The sequence below is a fragment of the Chrysemys picta genome, chromosome 3 (genome assembly GCF_011386835.1).
Source record: "Chrysemys picta bellii isolate R12L10 chromosome 3, ASM1138683v2, whole genome shotgun sequence".
Classification (NCBI taxonomy): Eukaryota; Metazoa; Chordata; order Testudines; family Emydidae; genus Chrysemys; species Chrysemys picta.
Genome location: NC_088793.1, coordinates 163,644,888 through 163,659,048, shown reverse-complemented (window position 1 = coordinate 163,659,048; position 14,161 = coordinate 163,644,888). Strand labels below are relative to the sequence as shown.

At 38.0% G+C, this 14,161-nt stretch overlaps 1 protein-coding gene across 17 annotated transcripts in view; it reads right to left on the bottom strand.

The window, feature by feature from the left end:
- ESRRG (estrogen related receptor gamma) overlaps positions 1-14,161 on the bottom strand; it is a 471,624-nt gene that overhangs the window by 55,790 nt on the left and 401,673 nt on the right. For all 17 annotated transcript variants that reach the window (XM_065589437.1, XM_065589438.1, XM_042850200.2 and 14 more), the window contains 2 exons: positions 10,680-10,790; positions 5,565-5,726 (listed from right to left, as the gene is read on the bottom strand). In XM_065589437.1, the coding sequence (XP_065445509.1) occupies positions 5,565-5,726; positions 10,680-10,790 (273 nt within the window). The remainder of the gene's footprint in view (positions 1-5,564; positions 5,727-10,679; positions 10,791-14,161) is intronic.

Here is a 14,161-nt window from a genome sequence, read left to right as displayed (position 1 = left end):
TGGGGACAGACTGGGAGGCTGGCCAATGTATATGTGATTATACACACCCAGTGGTCAAAGTGCTGCAGAGAGGTTGAAGTAAAGGCAGTGGAGAGGTTTAAGAGTATGCTGCCTGGAAGGTGGGAGGTGAAGTGCATACTACATGCAGCCCCATGTAATTTTTCCACACAAAACCCCAGCCTGTCTCCAAAGTCCTTTGGGTCTATGTGGAGTTATTTCTGCATGTGCACTTAAGTACTGTAAAACTCCATCTATTGTGAAGTAGCACAGAAGTTCAACCTTTTTCATTTACACTTTATATAACACAATGATTTATATAGAATATACACACACACTTTAGTATATGTGAGAGGATGTGCATAAATACATATATACACACACCTTCCATCTACATATACACATAGGATACATTGCTGGAACACTTTAAAGTGATTATTTCCAGCTTCTTCTTTATGTCTTTACCCACATTTTTATCACACAGAGTGGCATTTCTGGAGCAGATGATGAGTAAAGGACAGTTTAAAAATGACAACTCTACAGCGAATCATATTCCTGTTCAATTTTACAATGTTAAACTACACCCCTGAGAGCTGCTTTGGAAAGAAAAGCTTAAATATTGTCCTCTACACAGAGTGTATTGGAACAATAATGTTTCATAAAACATTAACATTAGCACTAAAATATTCAAAACATTCTTGGATCTGCTCCATCAAAAAATCATACCCTCATGCAGTACCCCTTTTAAATACCAGGATAGTGCCTATTTTTACCTATACCTATAATGGAATATTGTTAATTCCTGGCAAAATATGAACACATTTGAAAGCAAGCAAGTTTAACTTATGAAATTGTGTAACTAGTTAATTTTTGATAGATTAGCCCAATGTAGTGATTTCAACCAAATTTTTCATTTTAAGTGCGAAAACTTGATTTCTATGGTCTGGTTGGTGTTTTTTCATGCATGCAAATTTTTTTAGAGAACATTTCGTCCCTTTAGCTTCCTGTTATGCACAGTTTTAAGAGCTTAATGTTTCCTGCCTCCACTTAGAATAAGAGAACATTGCACATTTTTGCTGAATGTCAATGAGACAGTTACATTACAGAAATGGTGCCTGAGTGACTCTGAAACTGTGACTAGACATCAGCAGAATTCCATCCTATACTGGAGAATAGCTTAATTAATTCAATATGCCCAAAATAAAATGCCCCCCCAACCCAAAGCAAAGGGGAGGGCCCCAACCACAAGTAAACCATTGAGTGAAACAGCTGTCTATTATGTAAAAAAAAATGTCTAGCACAGCTCCATAAATATATTTAGGCCGTTTATATAGGTCAACTAATGTGGGTTTTGTCTCATCAGGCAGGAGATGAAGCAGCCTCAGTGTCTCCCTAAGCACCTTCAGCATTTTGCTAACGAAGTTACAGTACATAGGAATATTTTAATCTGACAGAAAGAACAACAATAGATCTGACTGCAGGGCTGATAATCTTCTTATCACACCCTGTGAAACCTAGCTCTAATATTTGACTGAGCCTCCATTACTTGGCAACCCATTCTAAAAAGGCCAACAATGGAGAGAGAGAGAATGAAGTGGAGTGTGCAAGTACCTCCATATCTACATAAAAGAGATTAGAGGCGACAGCATTCCATTTTACAGCTCAATCATATTGTGTTAGCATGCGCTTATCCGAGCGCGGACGAAATTGAAAGAGAAATAAAAAAGAGTCAGGCAGATAGGAACCAGAAAAGCGAGGCATGAGCAATTTCAAGGATATAAAAGGATGCTAATGGCGGGGCCCTGTCATTCTTAAAAAGGGCTATTAGGGCACCATCATCTGTTCTTGTGCCCTTACGCTCCTCTAACTAAAGTCAAACATTTCTTAATACCATTGTGCTCTTTTTCTTCTTCAGATAAGACATGGTCATGTTTCATAACAACACACTTCCCATTTATTTGATTTATTAACGTGAGTAGACTAATTCTATTTGCTGATAAAGCCTTTCCAGACATATTTTTCTTTCAATATTTCCTTCTGTAGAACTGTACACTTTTTGTTCAGAAAAAGCAGCTGTTAGAGAATATTCCCAATAATTCAGAAGTCCTAATGATTTTATGATAGCATATGAATTTAATATAATTTAAAGCAAATTTTAGGAGATGACCTCCACAGAGAACGGTGTAGATGGAGGGATCAAATGCGTACAGTACATTACTTTCTGTAGATAACTTCAAGAAATAATCCTCTTTATAATGGCTGAAAAAATGTTATTTTCTTCCACAATAAAGTTGTCTTTCAAAATATAGAGGTTTCCATTGAATTACAATGCATTACAGCTTAGTCTTTTATTGGTTCTAATACAACTGAAATGAAAGGGCCTTTAATCATGTTACACCTGAAGAAATTACTGCAATAAAGGAAGATCTGGTGTAGCCCACATAATGGGCCAAATTCACATATAATGCCACTGCATTCAATGGACTGCCACCAAAGGTTTATTTGGCTGACTATGGCTATATAACAATTCATCCCTTTGTTGCTCTTTGTTCCTTTTATGACTTGTCCCTTTTCCCAGTTCCACTGTATCACTGCCTAGAATAACATGCGCTGGCATAGGCAACAGCAGGGTAGCACCACTGCAGGCTTCTCTACCGTTGTTTTGTGCCAATGCCAGTCATTAGTTAAGCTCTGGCAGCCCAAGTTCAGCAGCACTCCATCATTCAAAACCAAACTAAAAACCTTCTGATCATGCTCATCACATTTGCCCTTTAGCATGTCAAGCTCTTCCTCATTTTGATTTTTGTGATCTAAAGCAGCAAGCACAGATTTTATCACTGACCTCGGCTTATCAGAAAGCTTAGGAAAGGATTGCCTTTGTTTACTATTTAGGTTATTTTTTTTAACCCAAATGGGGTCAAGCAAGTAACCTTAGATAGTGCAGCTTTACCACGGCAGGTGTGTTTTTGACTTTGTCTCGTAAGACAGGGCTGGCCTACTATATAGACATTTTCCTCCGCTAGCTCAGATTGTGGGTCTTAAATTTATAATGCCATCTTACAGTGTCCAATAGCTTTTCATGCTAACTACAGGCATTGAATTGTTTTTAAAAGATTGTTTTTAAAAGATTGCTCAGTTTCTCCACTCCCCCCACACCCCACACTCCAAAAGAAAGCTATGTAACATATTCACAAATCAAACTGATAAAAGGTCCTGGGGCAATCATTGTGGTGTGTGACTGACTTCTAGCTCCAGTGCTCTATTTCAGTTAGACTGATGTAGGTATCTTCTGAAGATGAAGCTCAAACTCACCTATTTAACTAGTTTTGACTTAATTTGGGGTGCTTTATTAGCAACCAGTGTAAGACAAAGTAGCTAGTATAATACAGAGTGATGTTTAAATTAGTTTACAATTTGCTTGGGCTCATCTAGAACTGCTCTGAACAAAGCCATTCAGAAATGTCAGCTGTGTTCCTAACCACTGTAACAAATTGTTGCCTGAACGCTGCACACCTAATGACTTCAAATTAGCTTCACTGCGATATTGCCTGACAGTTCGTTACGACTGTTAGCAACATAGCTGGCGTATCATGACCAATAAATTGGTTTCAGTGTGGGCTGGGAAAGGGACTTCCATCAATTTGATTAAAGAAATTACTGTAGCATTCAAAGCATAAAGACAAACTAGTTTAAGGAGACAGAAATAAGTTAACTGTACCAGAAAAACATTGCTCATGATTCAAAAGCTTGTTTATAAACCATTTGTGGTACAAACTTCGAACAAATACATTTAATCTGGGCAGAATATGAAATATTTCAGCATGTGTAGGATACTGTCTCCCTACAAAAGTAAAATTATGCTTTAGAAGAATATTGATTATTTATTATTATTATTATTATTTATGATCTATACTGTGGTAGAACCAGAAGCCCCAAGCAGAATTGGGGCCCCATTGTTTTTGACATATAGGAAGACAAAAACCCAACACTTAAGTGTTGAGTCACTACCACAAGAAATGCTTAAAACAAAAGTGTCTCAGGAACAAAGTAACATACTAAAATGTAGCTGTTTACTGTCTGCTGTTCCATGCATAAATAAAATCCAGTATTCTGGCTTGCTGTATGTATATATGTAGTCTATACAGTCTATTAATATTATAATAAAGGTGCAATTTCTGATGGTATTAGAAATATACATTATTTTTTAAATTTGATAAACAGAAAGTTGCCTGGATTACGCATTTACATTAAGGTGAATCAGAAAATTCCATGGGGTAAAATGAAATCTAAAAGGACATTGCTACATTGGTTATAGCAATTAAAGTACATCCGTCCTCATTGTGAATGGTTGGTATTCTGAGGCTCCAATGTGACAATTAGCTGACTGAAATGCACAAATATCTCTGCTAGAATACCAAGACGAATATAATAAAATAAATAACAAATAAAAAGCTAACACTTTTTTTCATATGTTTGTGAAAGGTGAGAGACTGACAGCCCTGGAGAGTGTATGTGTTTATTAACCCATAGAATGACCGCACTACAGGCTAAGCAGGGGTGGAAGAGAGGGCTTTGTCCGGCTTGCTAGAGGAAGGTGCATACGTCTTTAAGGAATACAGAGGCACAGAGTGAGTTTGCAGCAGCCGCAGAGCAGGTCAGCATGGGTATACTGACCCATTGCCCCAGGTGACCGGAAGAAAGGGGAGGTTACATAGGCACATGCCGGACTAGAGAAGCCTGCTTTTACCTGGACCTGGCACAGCCGGACAACAGGTACGAGTGTCTCAAACACTGCATTGAAAACATGCTTCAGACCTGACCTGGAAGATCCACAAATCTTTGCTCTGAGAGATTATTTCTGCTAACCACTGTCTCTGCTGAGATTGCTAATTAGCTTTAATTATGGTATGTCATTGTGTGATGTGGACATTGGTCCATCTTGCACTGACCAAGGAAATATTTAGATACGGTTTGGTTGCCTTGTGCCCTACTGCTGGCATAATCTGGCCCTAAAACCAGTTTAACTCTCCCAAGGACTGTAACCCCAGTATAAGGTGATCTGCCTGCTAATGTAGGTGTTCTTATGCCACTTCCCCAACTCCTGCTGGCATAGCAGGGGAGAGGGATAGTGGCCAGGATTCCCCTATTTCACACTGAACTTTAGTTGCATTTTTTACCAGTTTGGGGTGTTTACAGTGCAGCCTTCAGATTGCTCTAATCTGGTGCAGAGGAACTAGCCTTGTATAGAGTTTTAAAGAGCATGCTTTAAGATGTCTTTCAACACACATCTCTCACTAATGCCCTGTGCAGTTCAACTGCACCTGAGATCTGGTCCTCTTTAATAAAAACCACGTTAAAACATTAATTCACTTTTACCTCCACTAGTACCATTTAATAGTAAGAATGATACTATATCCAGACCAGGATATATTGTAATTAACATTCCTGTAATGATTCTGCAGTCTTAAACATAAAACTTTATAAATTTTGTCACCGTAATGAAATAATCTGTGTGCTGATTTTCAGGCGGTCATTGTTTTACAACTATATATATATATATTATGTACCTGGAATATGTTTAGCCCATCCAATGATGACCACCAATTCTCTGTCTGCCAGGTCACAAAGTGTGGTGAGCGCTTTGATGTCACTATCTGGAACAGTTGGGTCAGGCATGGCATAGATCTTCTCTGGTTCAGCAACCAGCAAATGGGAGACAATCTTGTTATCTGTAAAAATGGACCAGAATGCTACAAGATCACCAATAGTGTTACCCTATTTTTCTAATAGGTGAATTAAGTTTCACATTAACTTAAAAACAGTGACCAAATTTACCCCGTGTGACTCTATTAACTCCACCAAGGAGTTACAGCAGAGATTAACTGGGCCCGATATAAACATTTTCAGCAAACAGGACTAATTTATTATACATAAATTACAAATAAAATAATATGAGATGCACACATAAAATTATTACATCGTAACATTTGGAATAAAATTGTAATTGTCAAAACTTTTAGGGACTGAAATAAGTTTTAGGTTTTGCACATTGAGACATTTTCTGTTATTTATATTTTTGGAAATAATGTTTTTAAGAACAGCTGCACATTGCTTGAATAAAAATAACACAGACAATTAACAAATCATTAAATCCTTAAAATCTGAAACTTCTGTTGCCATTCTTTATCTCAGATGTCAGTGTCAAACTGTCCTAAAACATGTAATCGCAAGAGTTTCTGAGCAGCTATCACCCTATATATCTTATAGTACCTATAAGTCTGCTCTTTTAAAATGATAATATTAAGATTTGTGGTCCCAGGGGCTTGTATTCTAGGAACAAAATGGCTACTGCCTGTATTTGTGCTACTGTGTAATGCAGAACCTCAGAATCTCACCCAAAATTAGCTTCTTTTAATTTTTTTTTTTATGGAGATATCCCATCTCCTAGAACTGGAAGGGACCTTGAAAGATCATTGAGTCCAGCCCCCTGCCTTCACTAGCAGGCCCAAGTACTGATTTTGCCCCAGATCCCTAAGTGGCCCGCTCAAGGATTGAACTCACAACCCTCGGTTTAGCAGGCCAATGCTCAAACCACTGAGCTATCCCTCCCCTATTTAAACAGGAGGGGGCTGATACTCCTTTAATTTATAGATAAAATCAGGAGTAACTCCATTAAAATCAATGGAAATATATCAACGTAAAACTGGTGTAAGTGACATCAGAATTAGGCCCTATTTGAGAAAGCTCTTTTGTGCACAAAAATGTTATTGTATTATTTTGGAATGCTTTTTAATATCTGTAACATTTTCGTTTATTTAACATTTATTTTGCCTACAGTTGAATCATGTGATCTATATGGATAAATCAGTTATATTAGAATGAACAGTCAAAAAAAGAAACAGCAAGAAAAACTGTATGGGCTAATTACAAGATGCCCGCAATTCTACAGTATACAAGTTGCAAACAAATAAAAGCTGTCAGTATTACACTGTATATTGAGGCTTTAATTTGAGGTGCAAAAAGAAGCCTTTTTTCTTCTTTAGGAGCCTGATCCACCTCCCAGAGAACTCAGTAGAAAGACATCAGTGGGAGATGGATTGGGCCCTTAAGTCTTCTATACTTTTCCCAATATATGCAGCCAGATGTCCTACCTTTTAATGATAGGGACATCTTGTAGCATACCTGAAATGTATCAGCCAGACATAAAGCATATGTTCTTAGAGCCCAAACAGTAGCCCTTTAGAGGACTTAGACTAATCCTTTCAGTCCCTTGGGATAAACAGTCATGGGGCTTGACATATATAGGGTTCAATCCTGAGAAGATTGTCCAGCACCCTCAACTCCCTCTGACTGCCCTGAAAGCTGATGGAGTTGATATTTTTTCCTGCTTCCAAATATCAGATCTAGGTCCTACTGTCCTCACAGGAAAAACTACAACTGAACTAAATGGGAGTTTGACTTGCATAGCGACTGCAGGACAGGTTCCAAGATACGTGCTCATGTCAGATTTCCCTAAATATCCTTCCTTGATTCTGATTTCTGATGCTTTATGCTCTTTTGTGACATTGACTCCTTGATTCTGATCTATTTTCAGTAGTATTTTAGCCTTATTACAAATTTGTGTAAAGTTGTGGTACATGTAAGTCCTTCATAAAATAAGTGCAAGACACAGCTGGAAAGCATTCCACCAAGTATGTTTTATTACAAGGGGATGGATTCATGTTTATATGACCTGTAGGAGCTATGCCAACTGAATCATTATTTATTTCAATATTCTACTTATTATCAAATTGATTAACAGGGAATTATAATCTTATTTAAAGATGTCATTTGGTAATTTTAACAGATACACCTCTACCCCGATATAATGCGACCCGATATAACACGAATTCGGATATAACGCGGTAAAGCAGCGCTCTGGGGGGGGGAGGGGGAGAGGGCGGGGCTGCATGCTCCAGCGGATCAAAACAAGTTCGATATAACACGGTTTCACCTATAACACGGTAAGATTTTTTGGCTTCTGAGGACAGTGTTATATCAGGGTAGCGGTGTAGTGGCAAATAGTTATTCAACATAATATTATTATTTTTTTAAATGAACAGATGTTTTATTGATTGTTTAACTTATTAGAAAACATAATTCTTTCCAAAAGTCAAAGATTATAGCATATTTTCTCAAGAATTTAACAACAAACCATATGCAGTGAAAAGCAAAGTAACTAAATTCTATTTTTCTTCCTACTTGTTCTCAAAAAATTTATAAATGGACCCAGCATTCATATTAAAATGCATAAAGATGGGGACATAAGTCATGTATTTAAAATTATAGTATATTAATTAAAATTACAGTATATTAGTGAACAAGAGCTCCAGATTGCTAAGGTAAATGTCCACAAATTCAGTTGTTCTCACTTCAGACTCACACAAGGAACAGACTGGAAATCTTTTTTTTTTTTTTTTTTTTTTAATAACAGCATCTTCATCAAATGTTTGCTTCTTGCAGATGATTCAAGAATAGTGTACATTTTCATTTCTGCTTCACAAAATCTCCACTTTCATTATTCTGACAACACAACAAGACCTGAAGGCAGGCCACTAGATTCTGTAGATAAGAAAGGAAATGCAAAAAAGGGCAGAAAGAGGTCTGTCTAAAAGAGACCTCCTAATCCCTGTTATTTCACTACAGAGAAAAAGGCTACATGTATTGAAGCATGGTTTAGTACAAGGCATAGGGAAATTCTGAATGTTTTCAGAAAGCCCCATCACAGAGGAAATTGAATAGCCATGAGCACCATTTCTAGGTAAATCTTATTTAATGTTTCCCTAATTAGAATCAATAGAACCCAATTTTCATTCCTGTGCCTTTGTTATGCATAAACTATCAGTCAGGGTCCAGAAAATCTCCCAGGCTACTTCCTCAATAAAACAAATTCAACTGTTTCCTGACACTTATCTGTCAGGATCCAAAAATTAAGTTTTATAAGTGTTCGTTACAAAAATGTCTGTAATTGGGTGAACTAAGGAAAATTAAAAGAAGCCTTTAGGTAATAATGATTAATAAGGAGATTAGTTTATCTCACACAAATGGAGTTTACTGAAATTGGTGGTTATCTTCTTAAAGGTATTGTAATACACTACTTCCCAATACTCTCAGGTTTACACAGTTTCTTGGATACTTCAGCACAATAGTGTTAACCTATGCCTATATTAAAGGACTGGAATATTTTTTGTATGCTAGGAAGCTATCAACATTTCAACTCAATGACAATGTAAAATAAATGAAAAAACTGGCAATCTGTGCTTCCAGCAAAACTAAACCTCTAATGAAATTAAGCCTTAGAGTTTATTAAATTTTATTGTATTATCAGAAAGTTTTTATTATAATGTGAAAAATCTGCTTAATGCAGCCCTAGATTGTATTTACAGAATGGTGGAACAGCTTATGCAGGCTGAGAAGAAGATGCCAGATTGGACAATTGAAGGTATAATCAGCATAATGTTTTTTGGAAAGGCAAAAGGAAACTATGCCATATGTTCACTTAAGCCTTAATTTTATGTAAAACTGGTTGTTTTTCCTTTGACATAGCTAAAATGCCCTTTCGCTTACAGTTCAAAGACTGTTTATTTGCTCTACAGATCCCCATATGCTCATGTGTATTGTACGCAGCAGTGTCCCCTACTGGGGAACATGAGCTGAAATAGACACTGTTTTCTACACGCTAGATAGTGTCACAGGCACAAAACCTCCATGCTTCTTTTATTTTTCCCTAAATGGGGGGGAGGGAAAAAAAAGAAGGATTGTCCCACTTTGATAGCAAAATAGCCTTCTTGACAGTGACAACTGTATGGGAATTCTGATCTAAATATGGAAGAGTTCACAAGTACTTGGTAGGAAATTCATACCTTTGTAGGCTAATTCCGTAGTCTCTTGCACTAGATATATAATGCAATTAAATTTACTTTATGGAATTAGTAGTTGCTGCTTGACTTTGTATACGCTGCAGAGCAAAACCTCCTACTATTTATTGTTAATTGCAAAGAGGATGGAACTTGTATTTTAGCAAAGGAATGATCATCTCTCTCTCGCTCTCTTTAGTTTTTTTTCCAAGGACACTTAAAAAAAAAAAAAAAAAACCAGAATGCCCATAAGGGCATCAGAGACAGAACTACCAACCTATGCTTGTTATTAGTGCAGCACATTCCTCTTTTCATCTAATGTTAGCTAGTGTGTTAACCTTCTATAGCTATAAATTAATGAGGCTCCTAATGTATTTTCATTGGGAGGTTGAGCAGTCAAACTCATTTAGTTAGTGAAAACTACAAAAATCACTTTCTTGTGAAATCTGAAACTAGAAGCTCCAATGAACTAATGATCACAGTATGAACCGTTTTATGTACCAATGAAAATAAATATAACCTGTAAATGAAAAATGTGCACTGCATAAACCATGCATTAATATGCTTCCACCTGTAAAATGCTTCATCTGACAGTCTGAGAAAAGACGAAGATAACTAATAAGATTTTTTTTTAAATGCTCATGTTAACTGGATAATATGTAGCGCTTACTGTAGCCTTTTAGAGACAAATGCTTGTCCTAAAGAAGTCAATGGAAGCTTAAAATGGGTCCAGGAGTTATTGACGTTTGGATGCAGAGAAAAAACGGATACATCCAATGTACTTACATGGCTTTTTGGCTGGCTGAACTAGCTGAGGGTTCAGGTATGGGCTATTCTCTGCATCTATTCTGCGCTTGTACTTCTGGCGACCTCCACGTACTCTGTCTAGGCGGACCCCTAAAATGGGAAAAATAAACACACACTTACTTAATACTTTCGTTGTGATGCATTTCACGTGACAATCTTCTACATAGCACTTTGAGAGATTTCTGTAGCATAGTCAAAGCAAATTTCTTTTCTCACAACCATAATTATTAAAAGCAACAGAAAAGATTTAATTAACATAGCCTAGAGAATTGACTGCAGTAACTGTAGAGTAACCTCTTGAAGTATTATAGGGATACAAACATGGTTTAAAATCCTTCTGAAATGACTCAATAGTAGGGGTTACGTTGGGGTTGCAAAGGACAGAGATCTGCATTCATCTGGATATCAGTAAAGCCAAATCAGCATTTGCATTCTGCTGTCACATTATATATGGCTTAAGTAGTACATTTGTGTTACTTGAGATATCTAGGCACGGGATTTATATGAACTGAACTTCCTGAAACAAGCTGGAGTTGCTCTAGCACAAAAAAAAAAAAAAAAAAAAAAAAAAAGTAGGTGGCATGCATAAAACAACAAATTATTTTTATTTCATTCTGAATCATCCAGACAGATTCCAGGCAGCCAGAAAGAGTGTCAGTATAACCCAACAGCAACACATCCTTTCTGTAGAAAACCTCAGCAAGTAAGTAATGCAACAAGAAAACCAACGCCAAGCACATTTGTGCCTGCCCTGATGACACAGATTTAACTATTGAAGAACTCAACATGTGACAATATCCTCACTGCACACTTCTCTTTTCATTATCTGATTAATTTTTCCTCTCTCTTCCCCATTATCATCATCTGCTGCTTCTCTGCATCCTTCCTTCTTCATGTTTCTTCTTTCCAGAGCTGGCTTGAACTCAGAAAAATCTACAAATGGATGGGAGCTCCAGTTTGTGAAAGCCCCTTCTCTAGGGCCAGTCCTGTACTTAACATGGGATGTTGGGATCCACTGCTGTCTGGGGGCACCTTTGGCAGGGCTAGAAGAGCAAGGTCAGTGTGCTGTCTGGTGAGAAGGAAAAAAAAAAGAAGCTAACTGCAAGGGAAGATCTATCACTCCTTTTTCAACCAAAAGAGGAGAGAGACTAAATGGATTTTGGTGGGAGAAGGATATTTTGATGAAGGGTCAAAAATCCCACAGCCAGCTCTTCAGCTCTTCTCTTGTTTACATTTCTTCTGGACATTTCTCCCTCTCTTTCCTTTCTGTTATTCACACACTTAGGGCTTGTCTATACTTACGCGCTGGTTTGGCGGCAGGCAATCGAACTTCTGCGTTCGATTTATCGCGTCTTGTCTGGACGCGATAAATCGAACCCAGAAGTGCTCCCCGTCGACTCCGGTAATCCTGCTCGGTACGAGGAGTACGCGGAGTCGACGGGGGAGCCTGCCTGCCACGTCTGGACCGCGGTAAGTTCGAACTAAGGTACGTCGACTTCAGCTACGTTATTCACGTAGCTGAAGTTGCGTACCTTAGTTCGAATTGGGGGGTTAGTGTAGACCAGGCCTAGGTTCTCGACACACTGGTTACTGAGGATCGGAAGAAGTTAAGTGAAGGGTCCAATCCTGCAAACTCTTACTTACACAGGTAGACGCCTTACTTGATGCTCTCATTGACTTCAATACTATTGTCAGTAAAGGTTACTAGCATGAGGAAAGATTTATATTAAACTCAGCCCTAAGTTAGTAAGTACAATACACAACCTACAATTCTATGCAAGAGTTCTCCATGCTCTTTGCTAATCATGAAACTGTGTAGTGATCTCCAAGCCTGGACAGTGTTGCAGGAGATCATACGGTTTTAACTGAAACTGTACATTCACTTCCTTAAACACAGGAAACACATTTCTGATTAATTACCGATCTAATCTATATACATTTATGAATCACACTATATAAATCATAAAATAAAGCAATCATGTACCCAGAGAGGTCAAAGCATACTTACAAATGAAATCTCTATGTATTTATGTATCTATGTATTTACAGTGTGTTCATATATCCTTATCATAAACATATTTGTGTGTATATATATTACACACGAGACCAAATTCTGATCTCAGTTATATAGTATAAGCCCAGAGTAACTTCACCGGGAACAGAATTAGATTAACACAACATGTGTATGCTTATCTGTAATTCAAGTTAAGCATATACATTCATTAGCACAAGTTATTACAGTTTATTAGACAGAGAATTTTTAATTAATGGTTAATAAATGTCCATAAGCACCCAAAGAGCTTGATCTCCACCTAGGAAAACTGACATTCAAGAAACTATACTGCCAGAAAATACATTAAAAAGGCCATGGCTTGTTGGTTGAACATTCAGAAAAAGGCAGGGGATTAGAGCAAGCCACAAATGAGATTGGTGGAATTATAAAAAGACTGCCCAGCATTTTAAGAAAAATAGACAGAAAATGAATTCTGCATAATTCAGGTGTCATCTTTCTTTCTGCTTGGAAGCAGATTTCATAGAGATAAAAGACGGATCGCATCGGACAGAAGTATGTTTAATCAAAAAGTAATGGAACTGAAGATTAAATTAAAATAATAGAAATCTACCAAGAAGAACAATTTTTCCTCCCTTGCATTTGCACAGATACATATTGTCTGGCTATACCGAAAGAAGGAGACATTTGACATGGGTTTAATTAGGCCGCAACTTTATTATTAGATGTCTGGGACTACCCGACGGATAAAAGTGTACAGTGCAGGAAACCCCTATTTATTCTGTAATTACCCAGGGGGGACTTTTACCAGCTCCCCCTCTTTTTCCATCCAGGCCCCTTCAGCAAATTTATTGCTGGGACCTTACCATATCCGGGGGGCTCCCACCAGCTCCCCCTCTTTTTCCATCCAGGTCCCTCCAGTAAATCCATTGCCGGGACCTTACCTTCCACCTCCCTCATAGGAGGGTTAAGGTGGGCTATAAGAATAGGGGGTTGGCTCTCTGCCATACCAATCATAGGAGTCCCCAAACACTCCCTGTTCCTTCCTTTAACGAACACCTCTTTTTAAGTCCTTTTCCAAGCCATGTATCTGGTCACTGTATACCTTTCCTATGGAGTACTTGCACTGGACAGTCGCACACTTAGATAATGAGTTGTGACATATGGCCTACCGCCCTTCATGCCATGCATGAACAGAGCCCTTCCTGAGCCCGCTGTGGGGAAGGCGAAAACCCCCCCAACTACACCCAAGTCAATATGGTGGCAAGGGAAAAATTCCTTCCCAGCCCTCCTAACAAAAAAGGGGCGGCTAGTGTAATGCCCACAGCAGGTCTTAACCAAACCTGGTATTTTCCCACATAAAGAGGAAGGATGGTGGTTCCTGCTTCAGATGGCTTTGTGTAAAAGGGACGCTTCACTCCAGAGCTGTCCCTTTTAAACCCCGCATTCC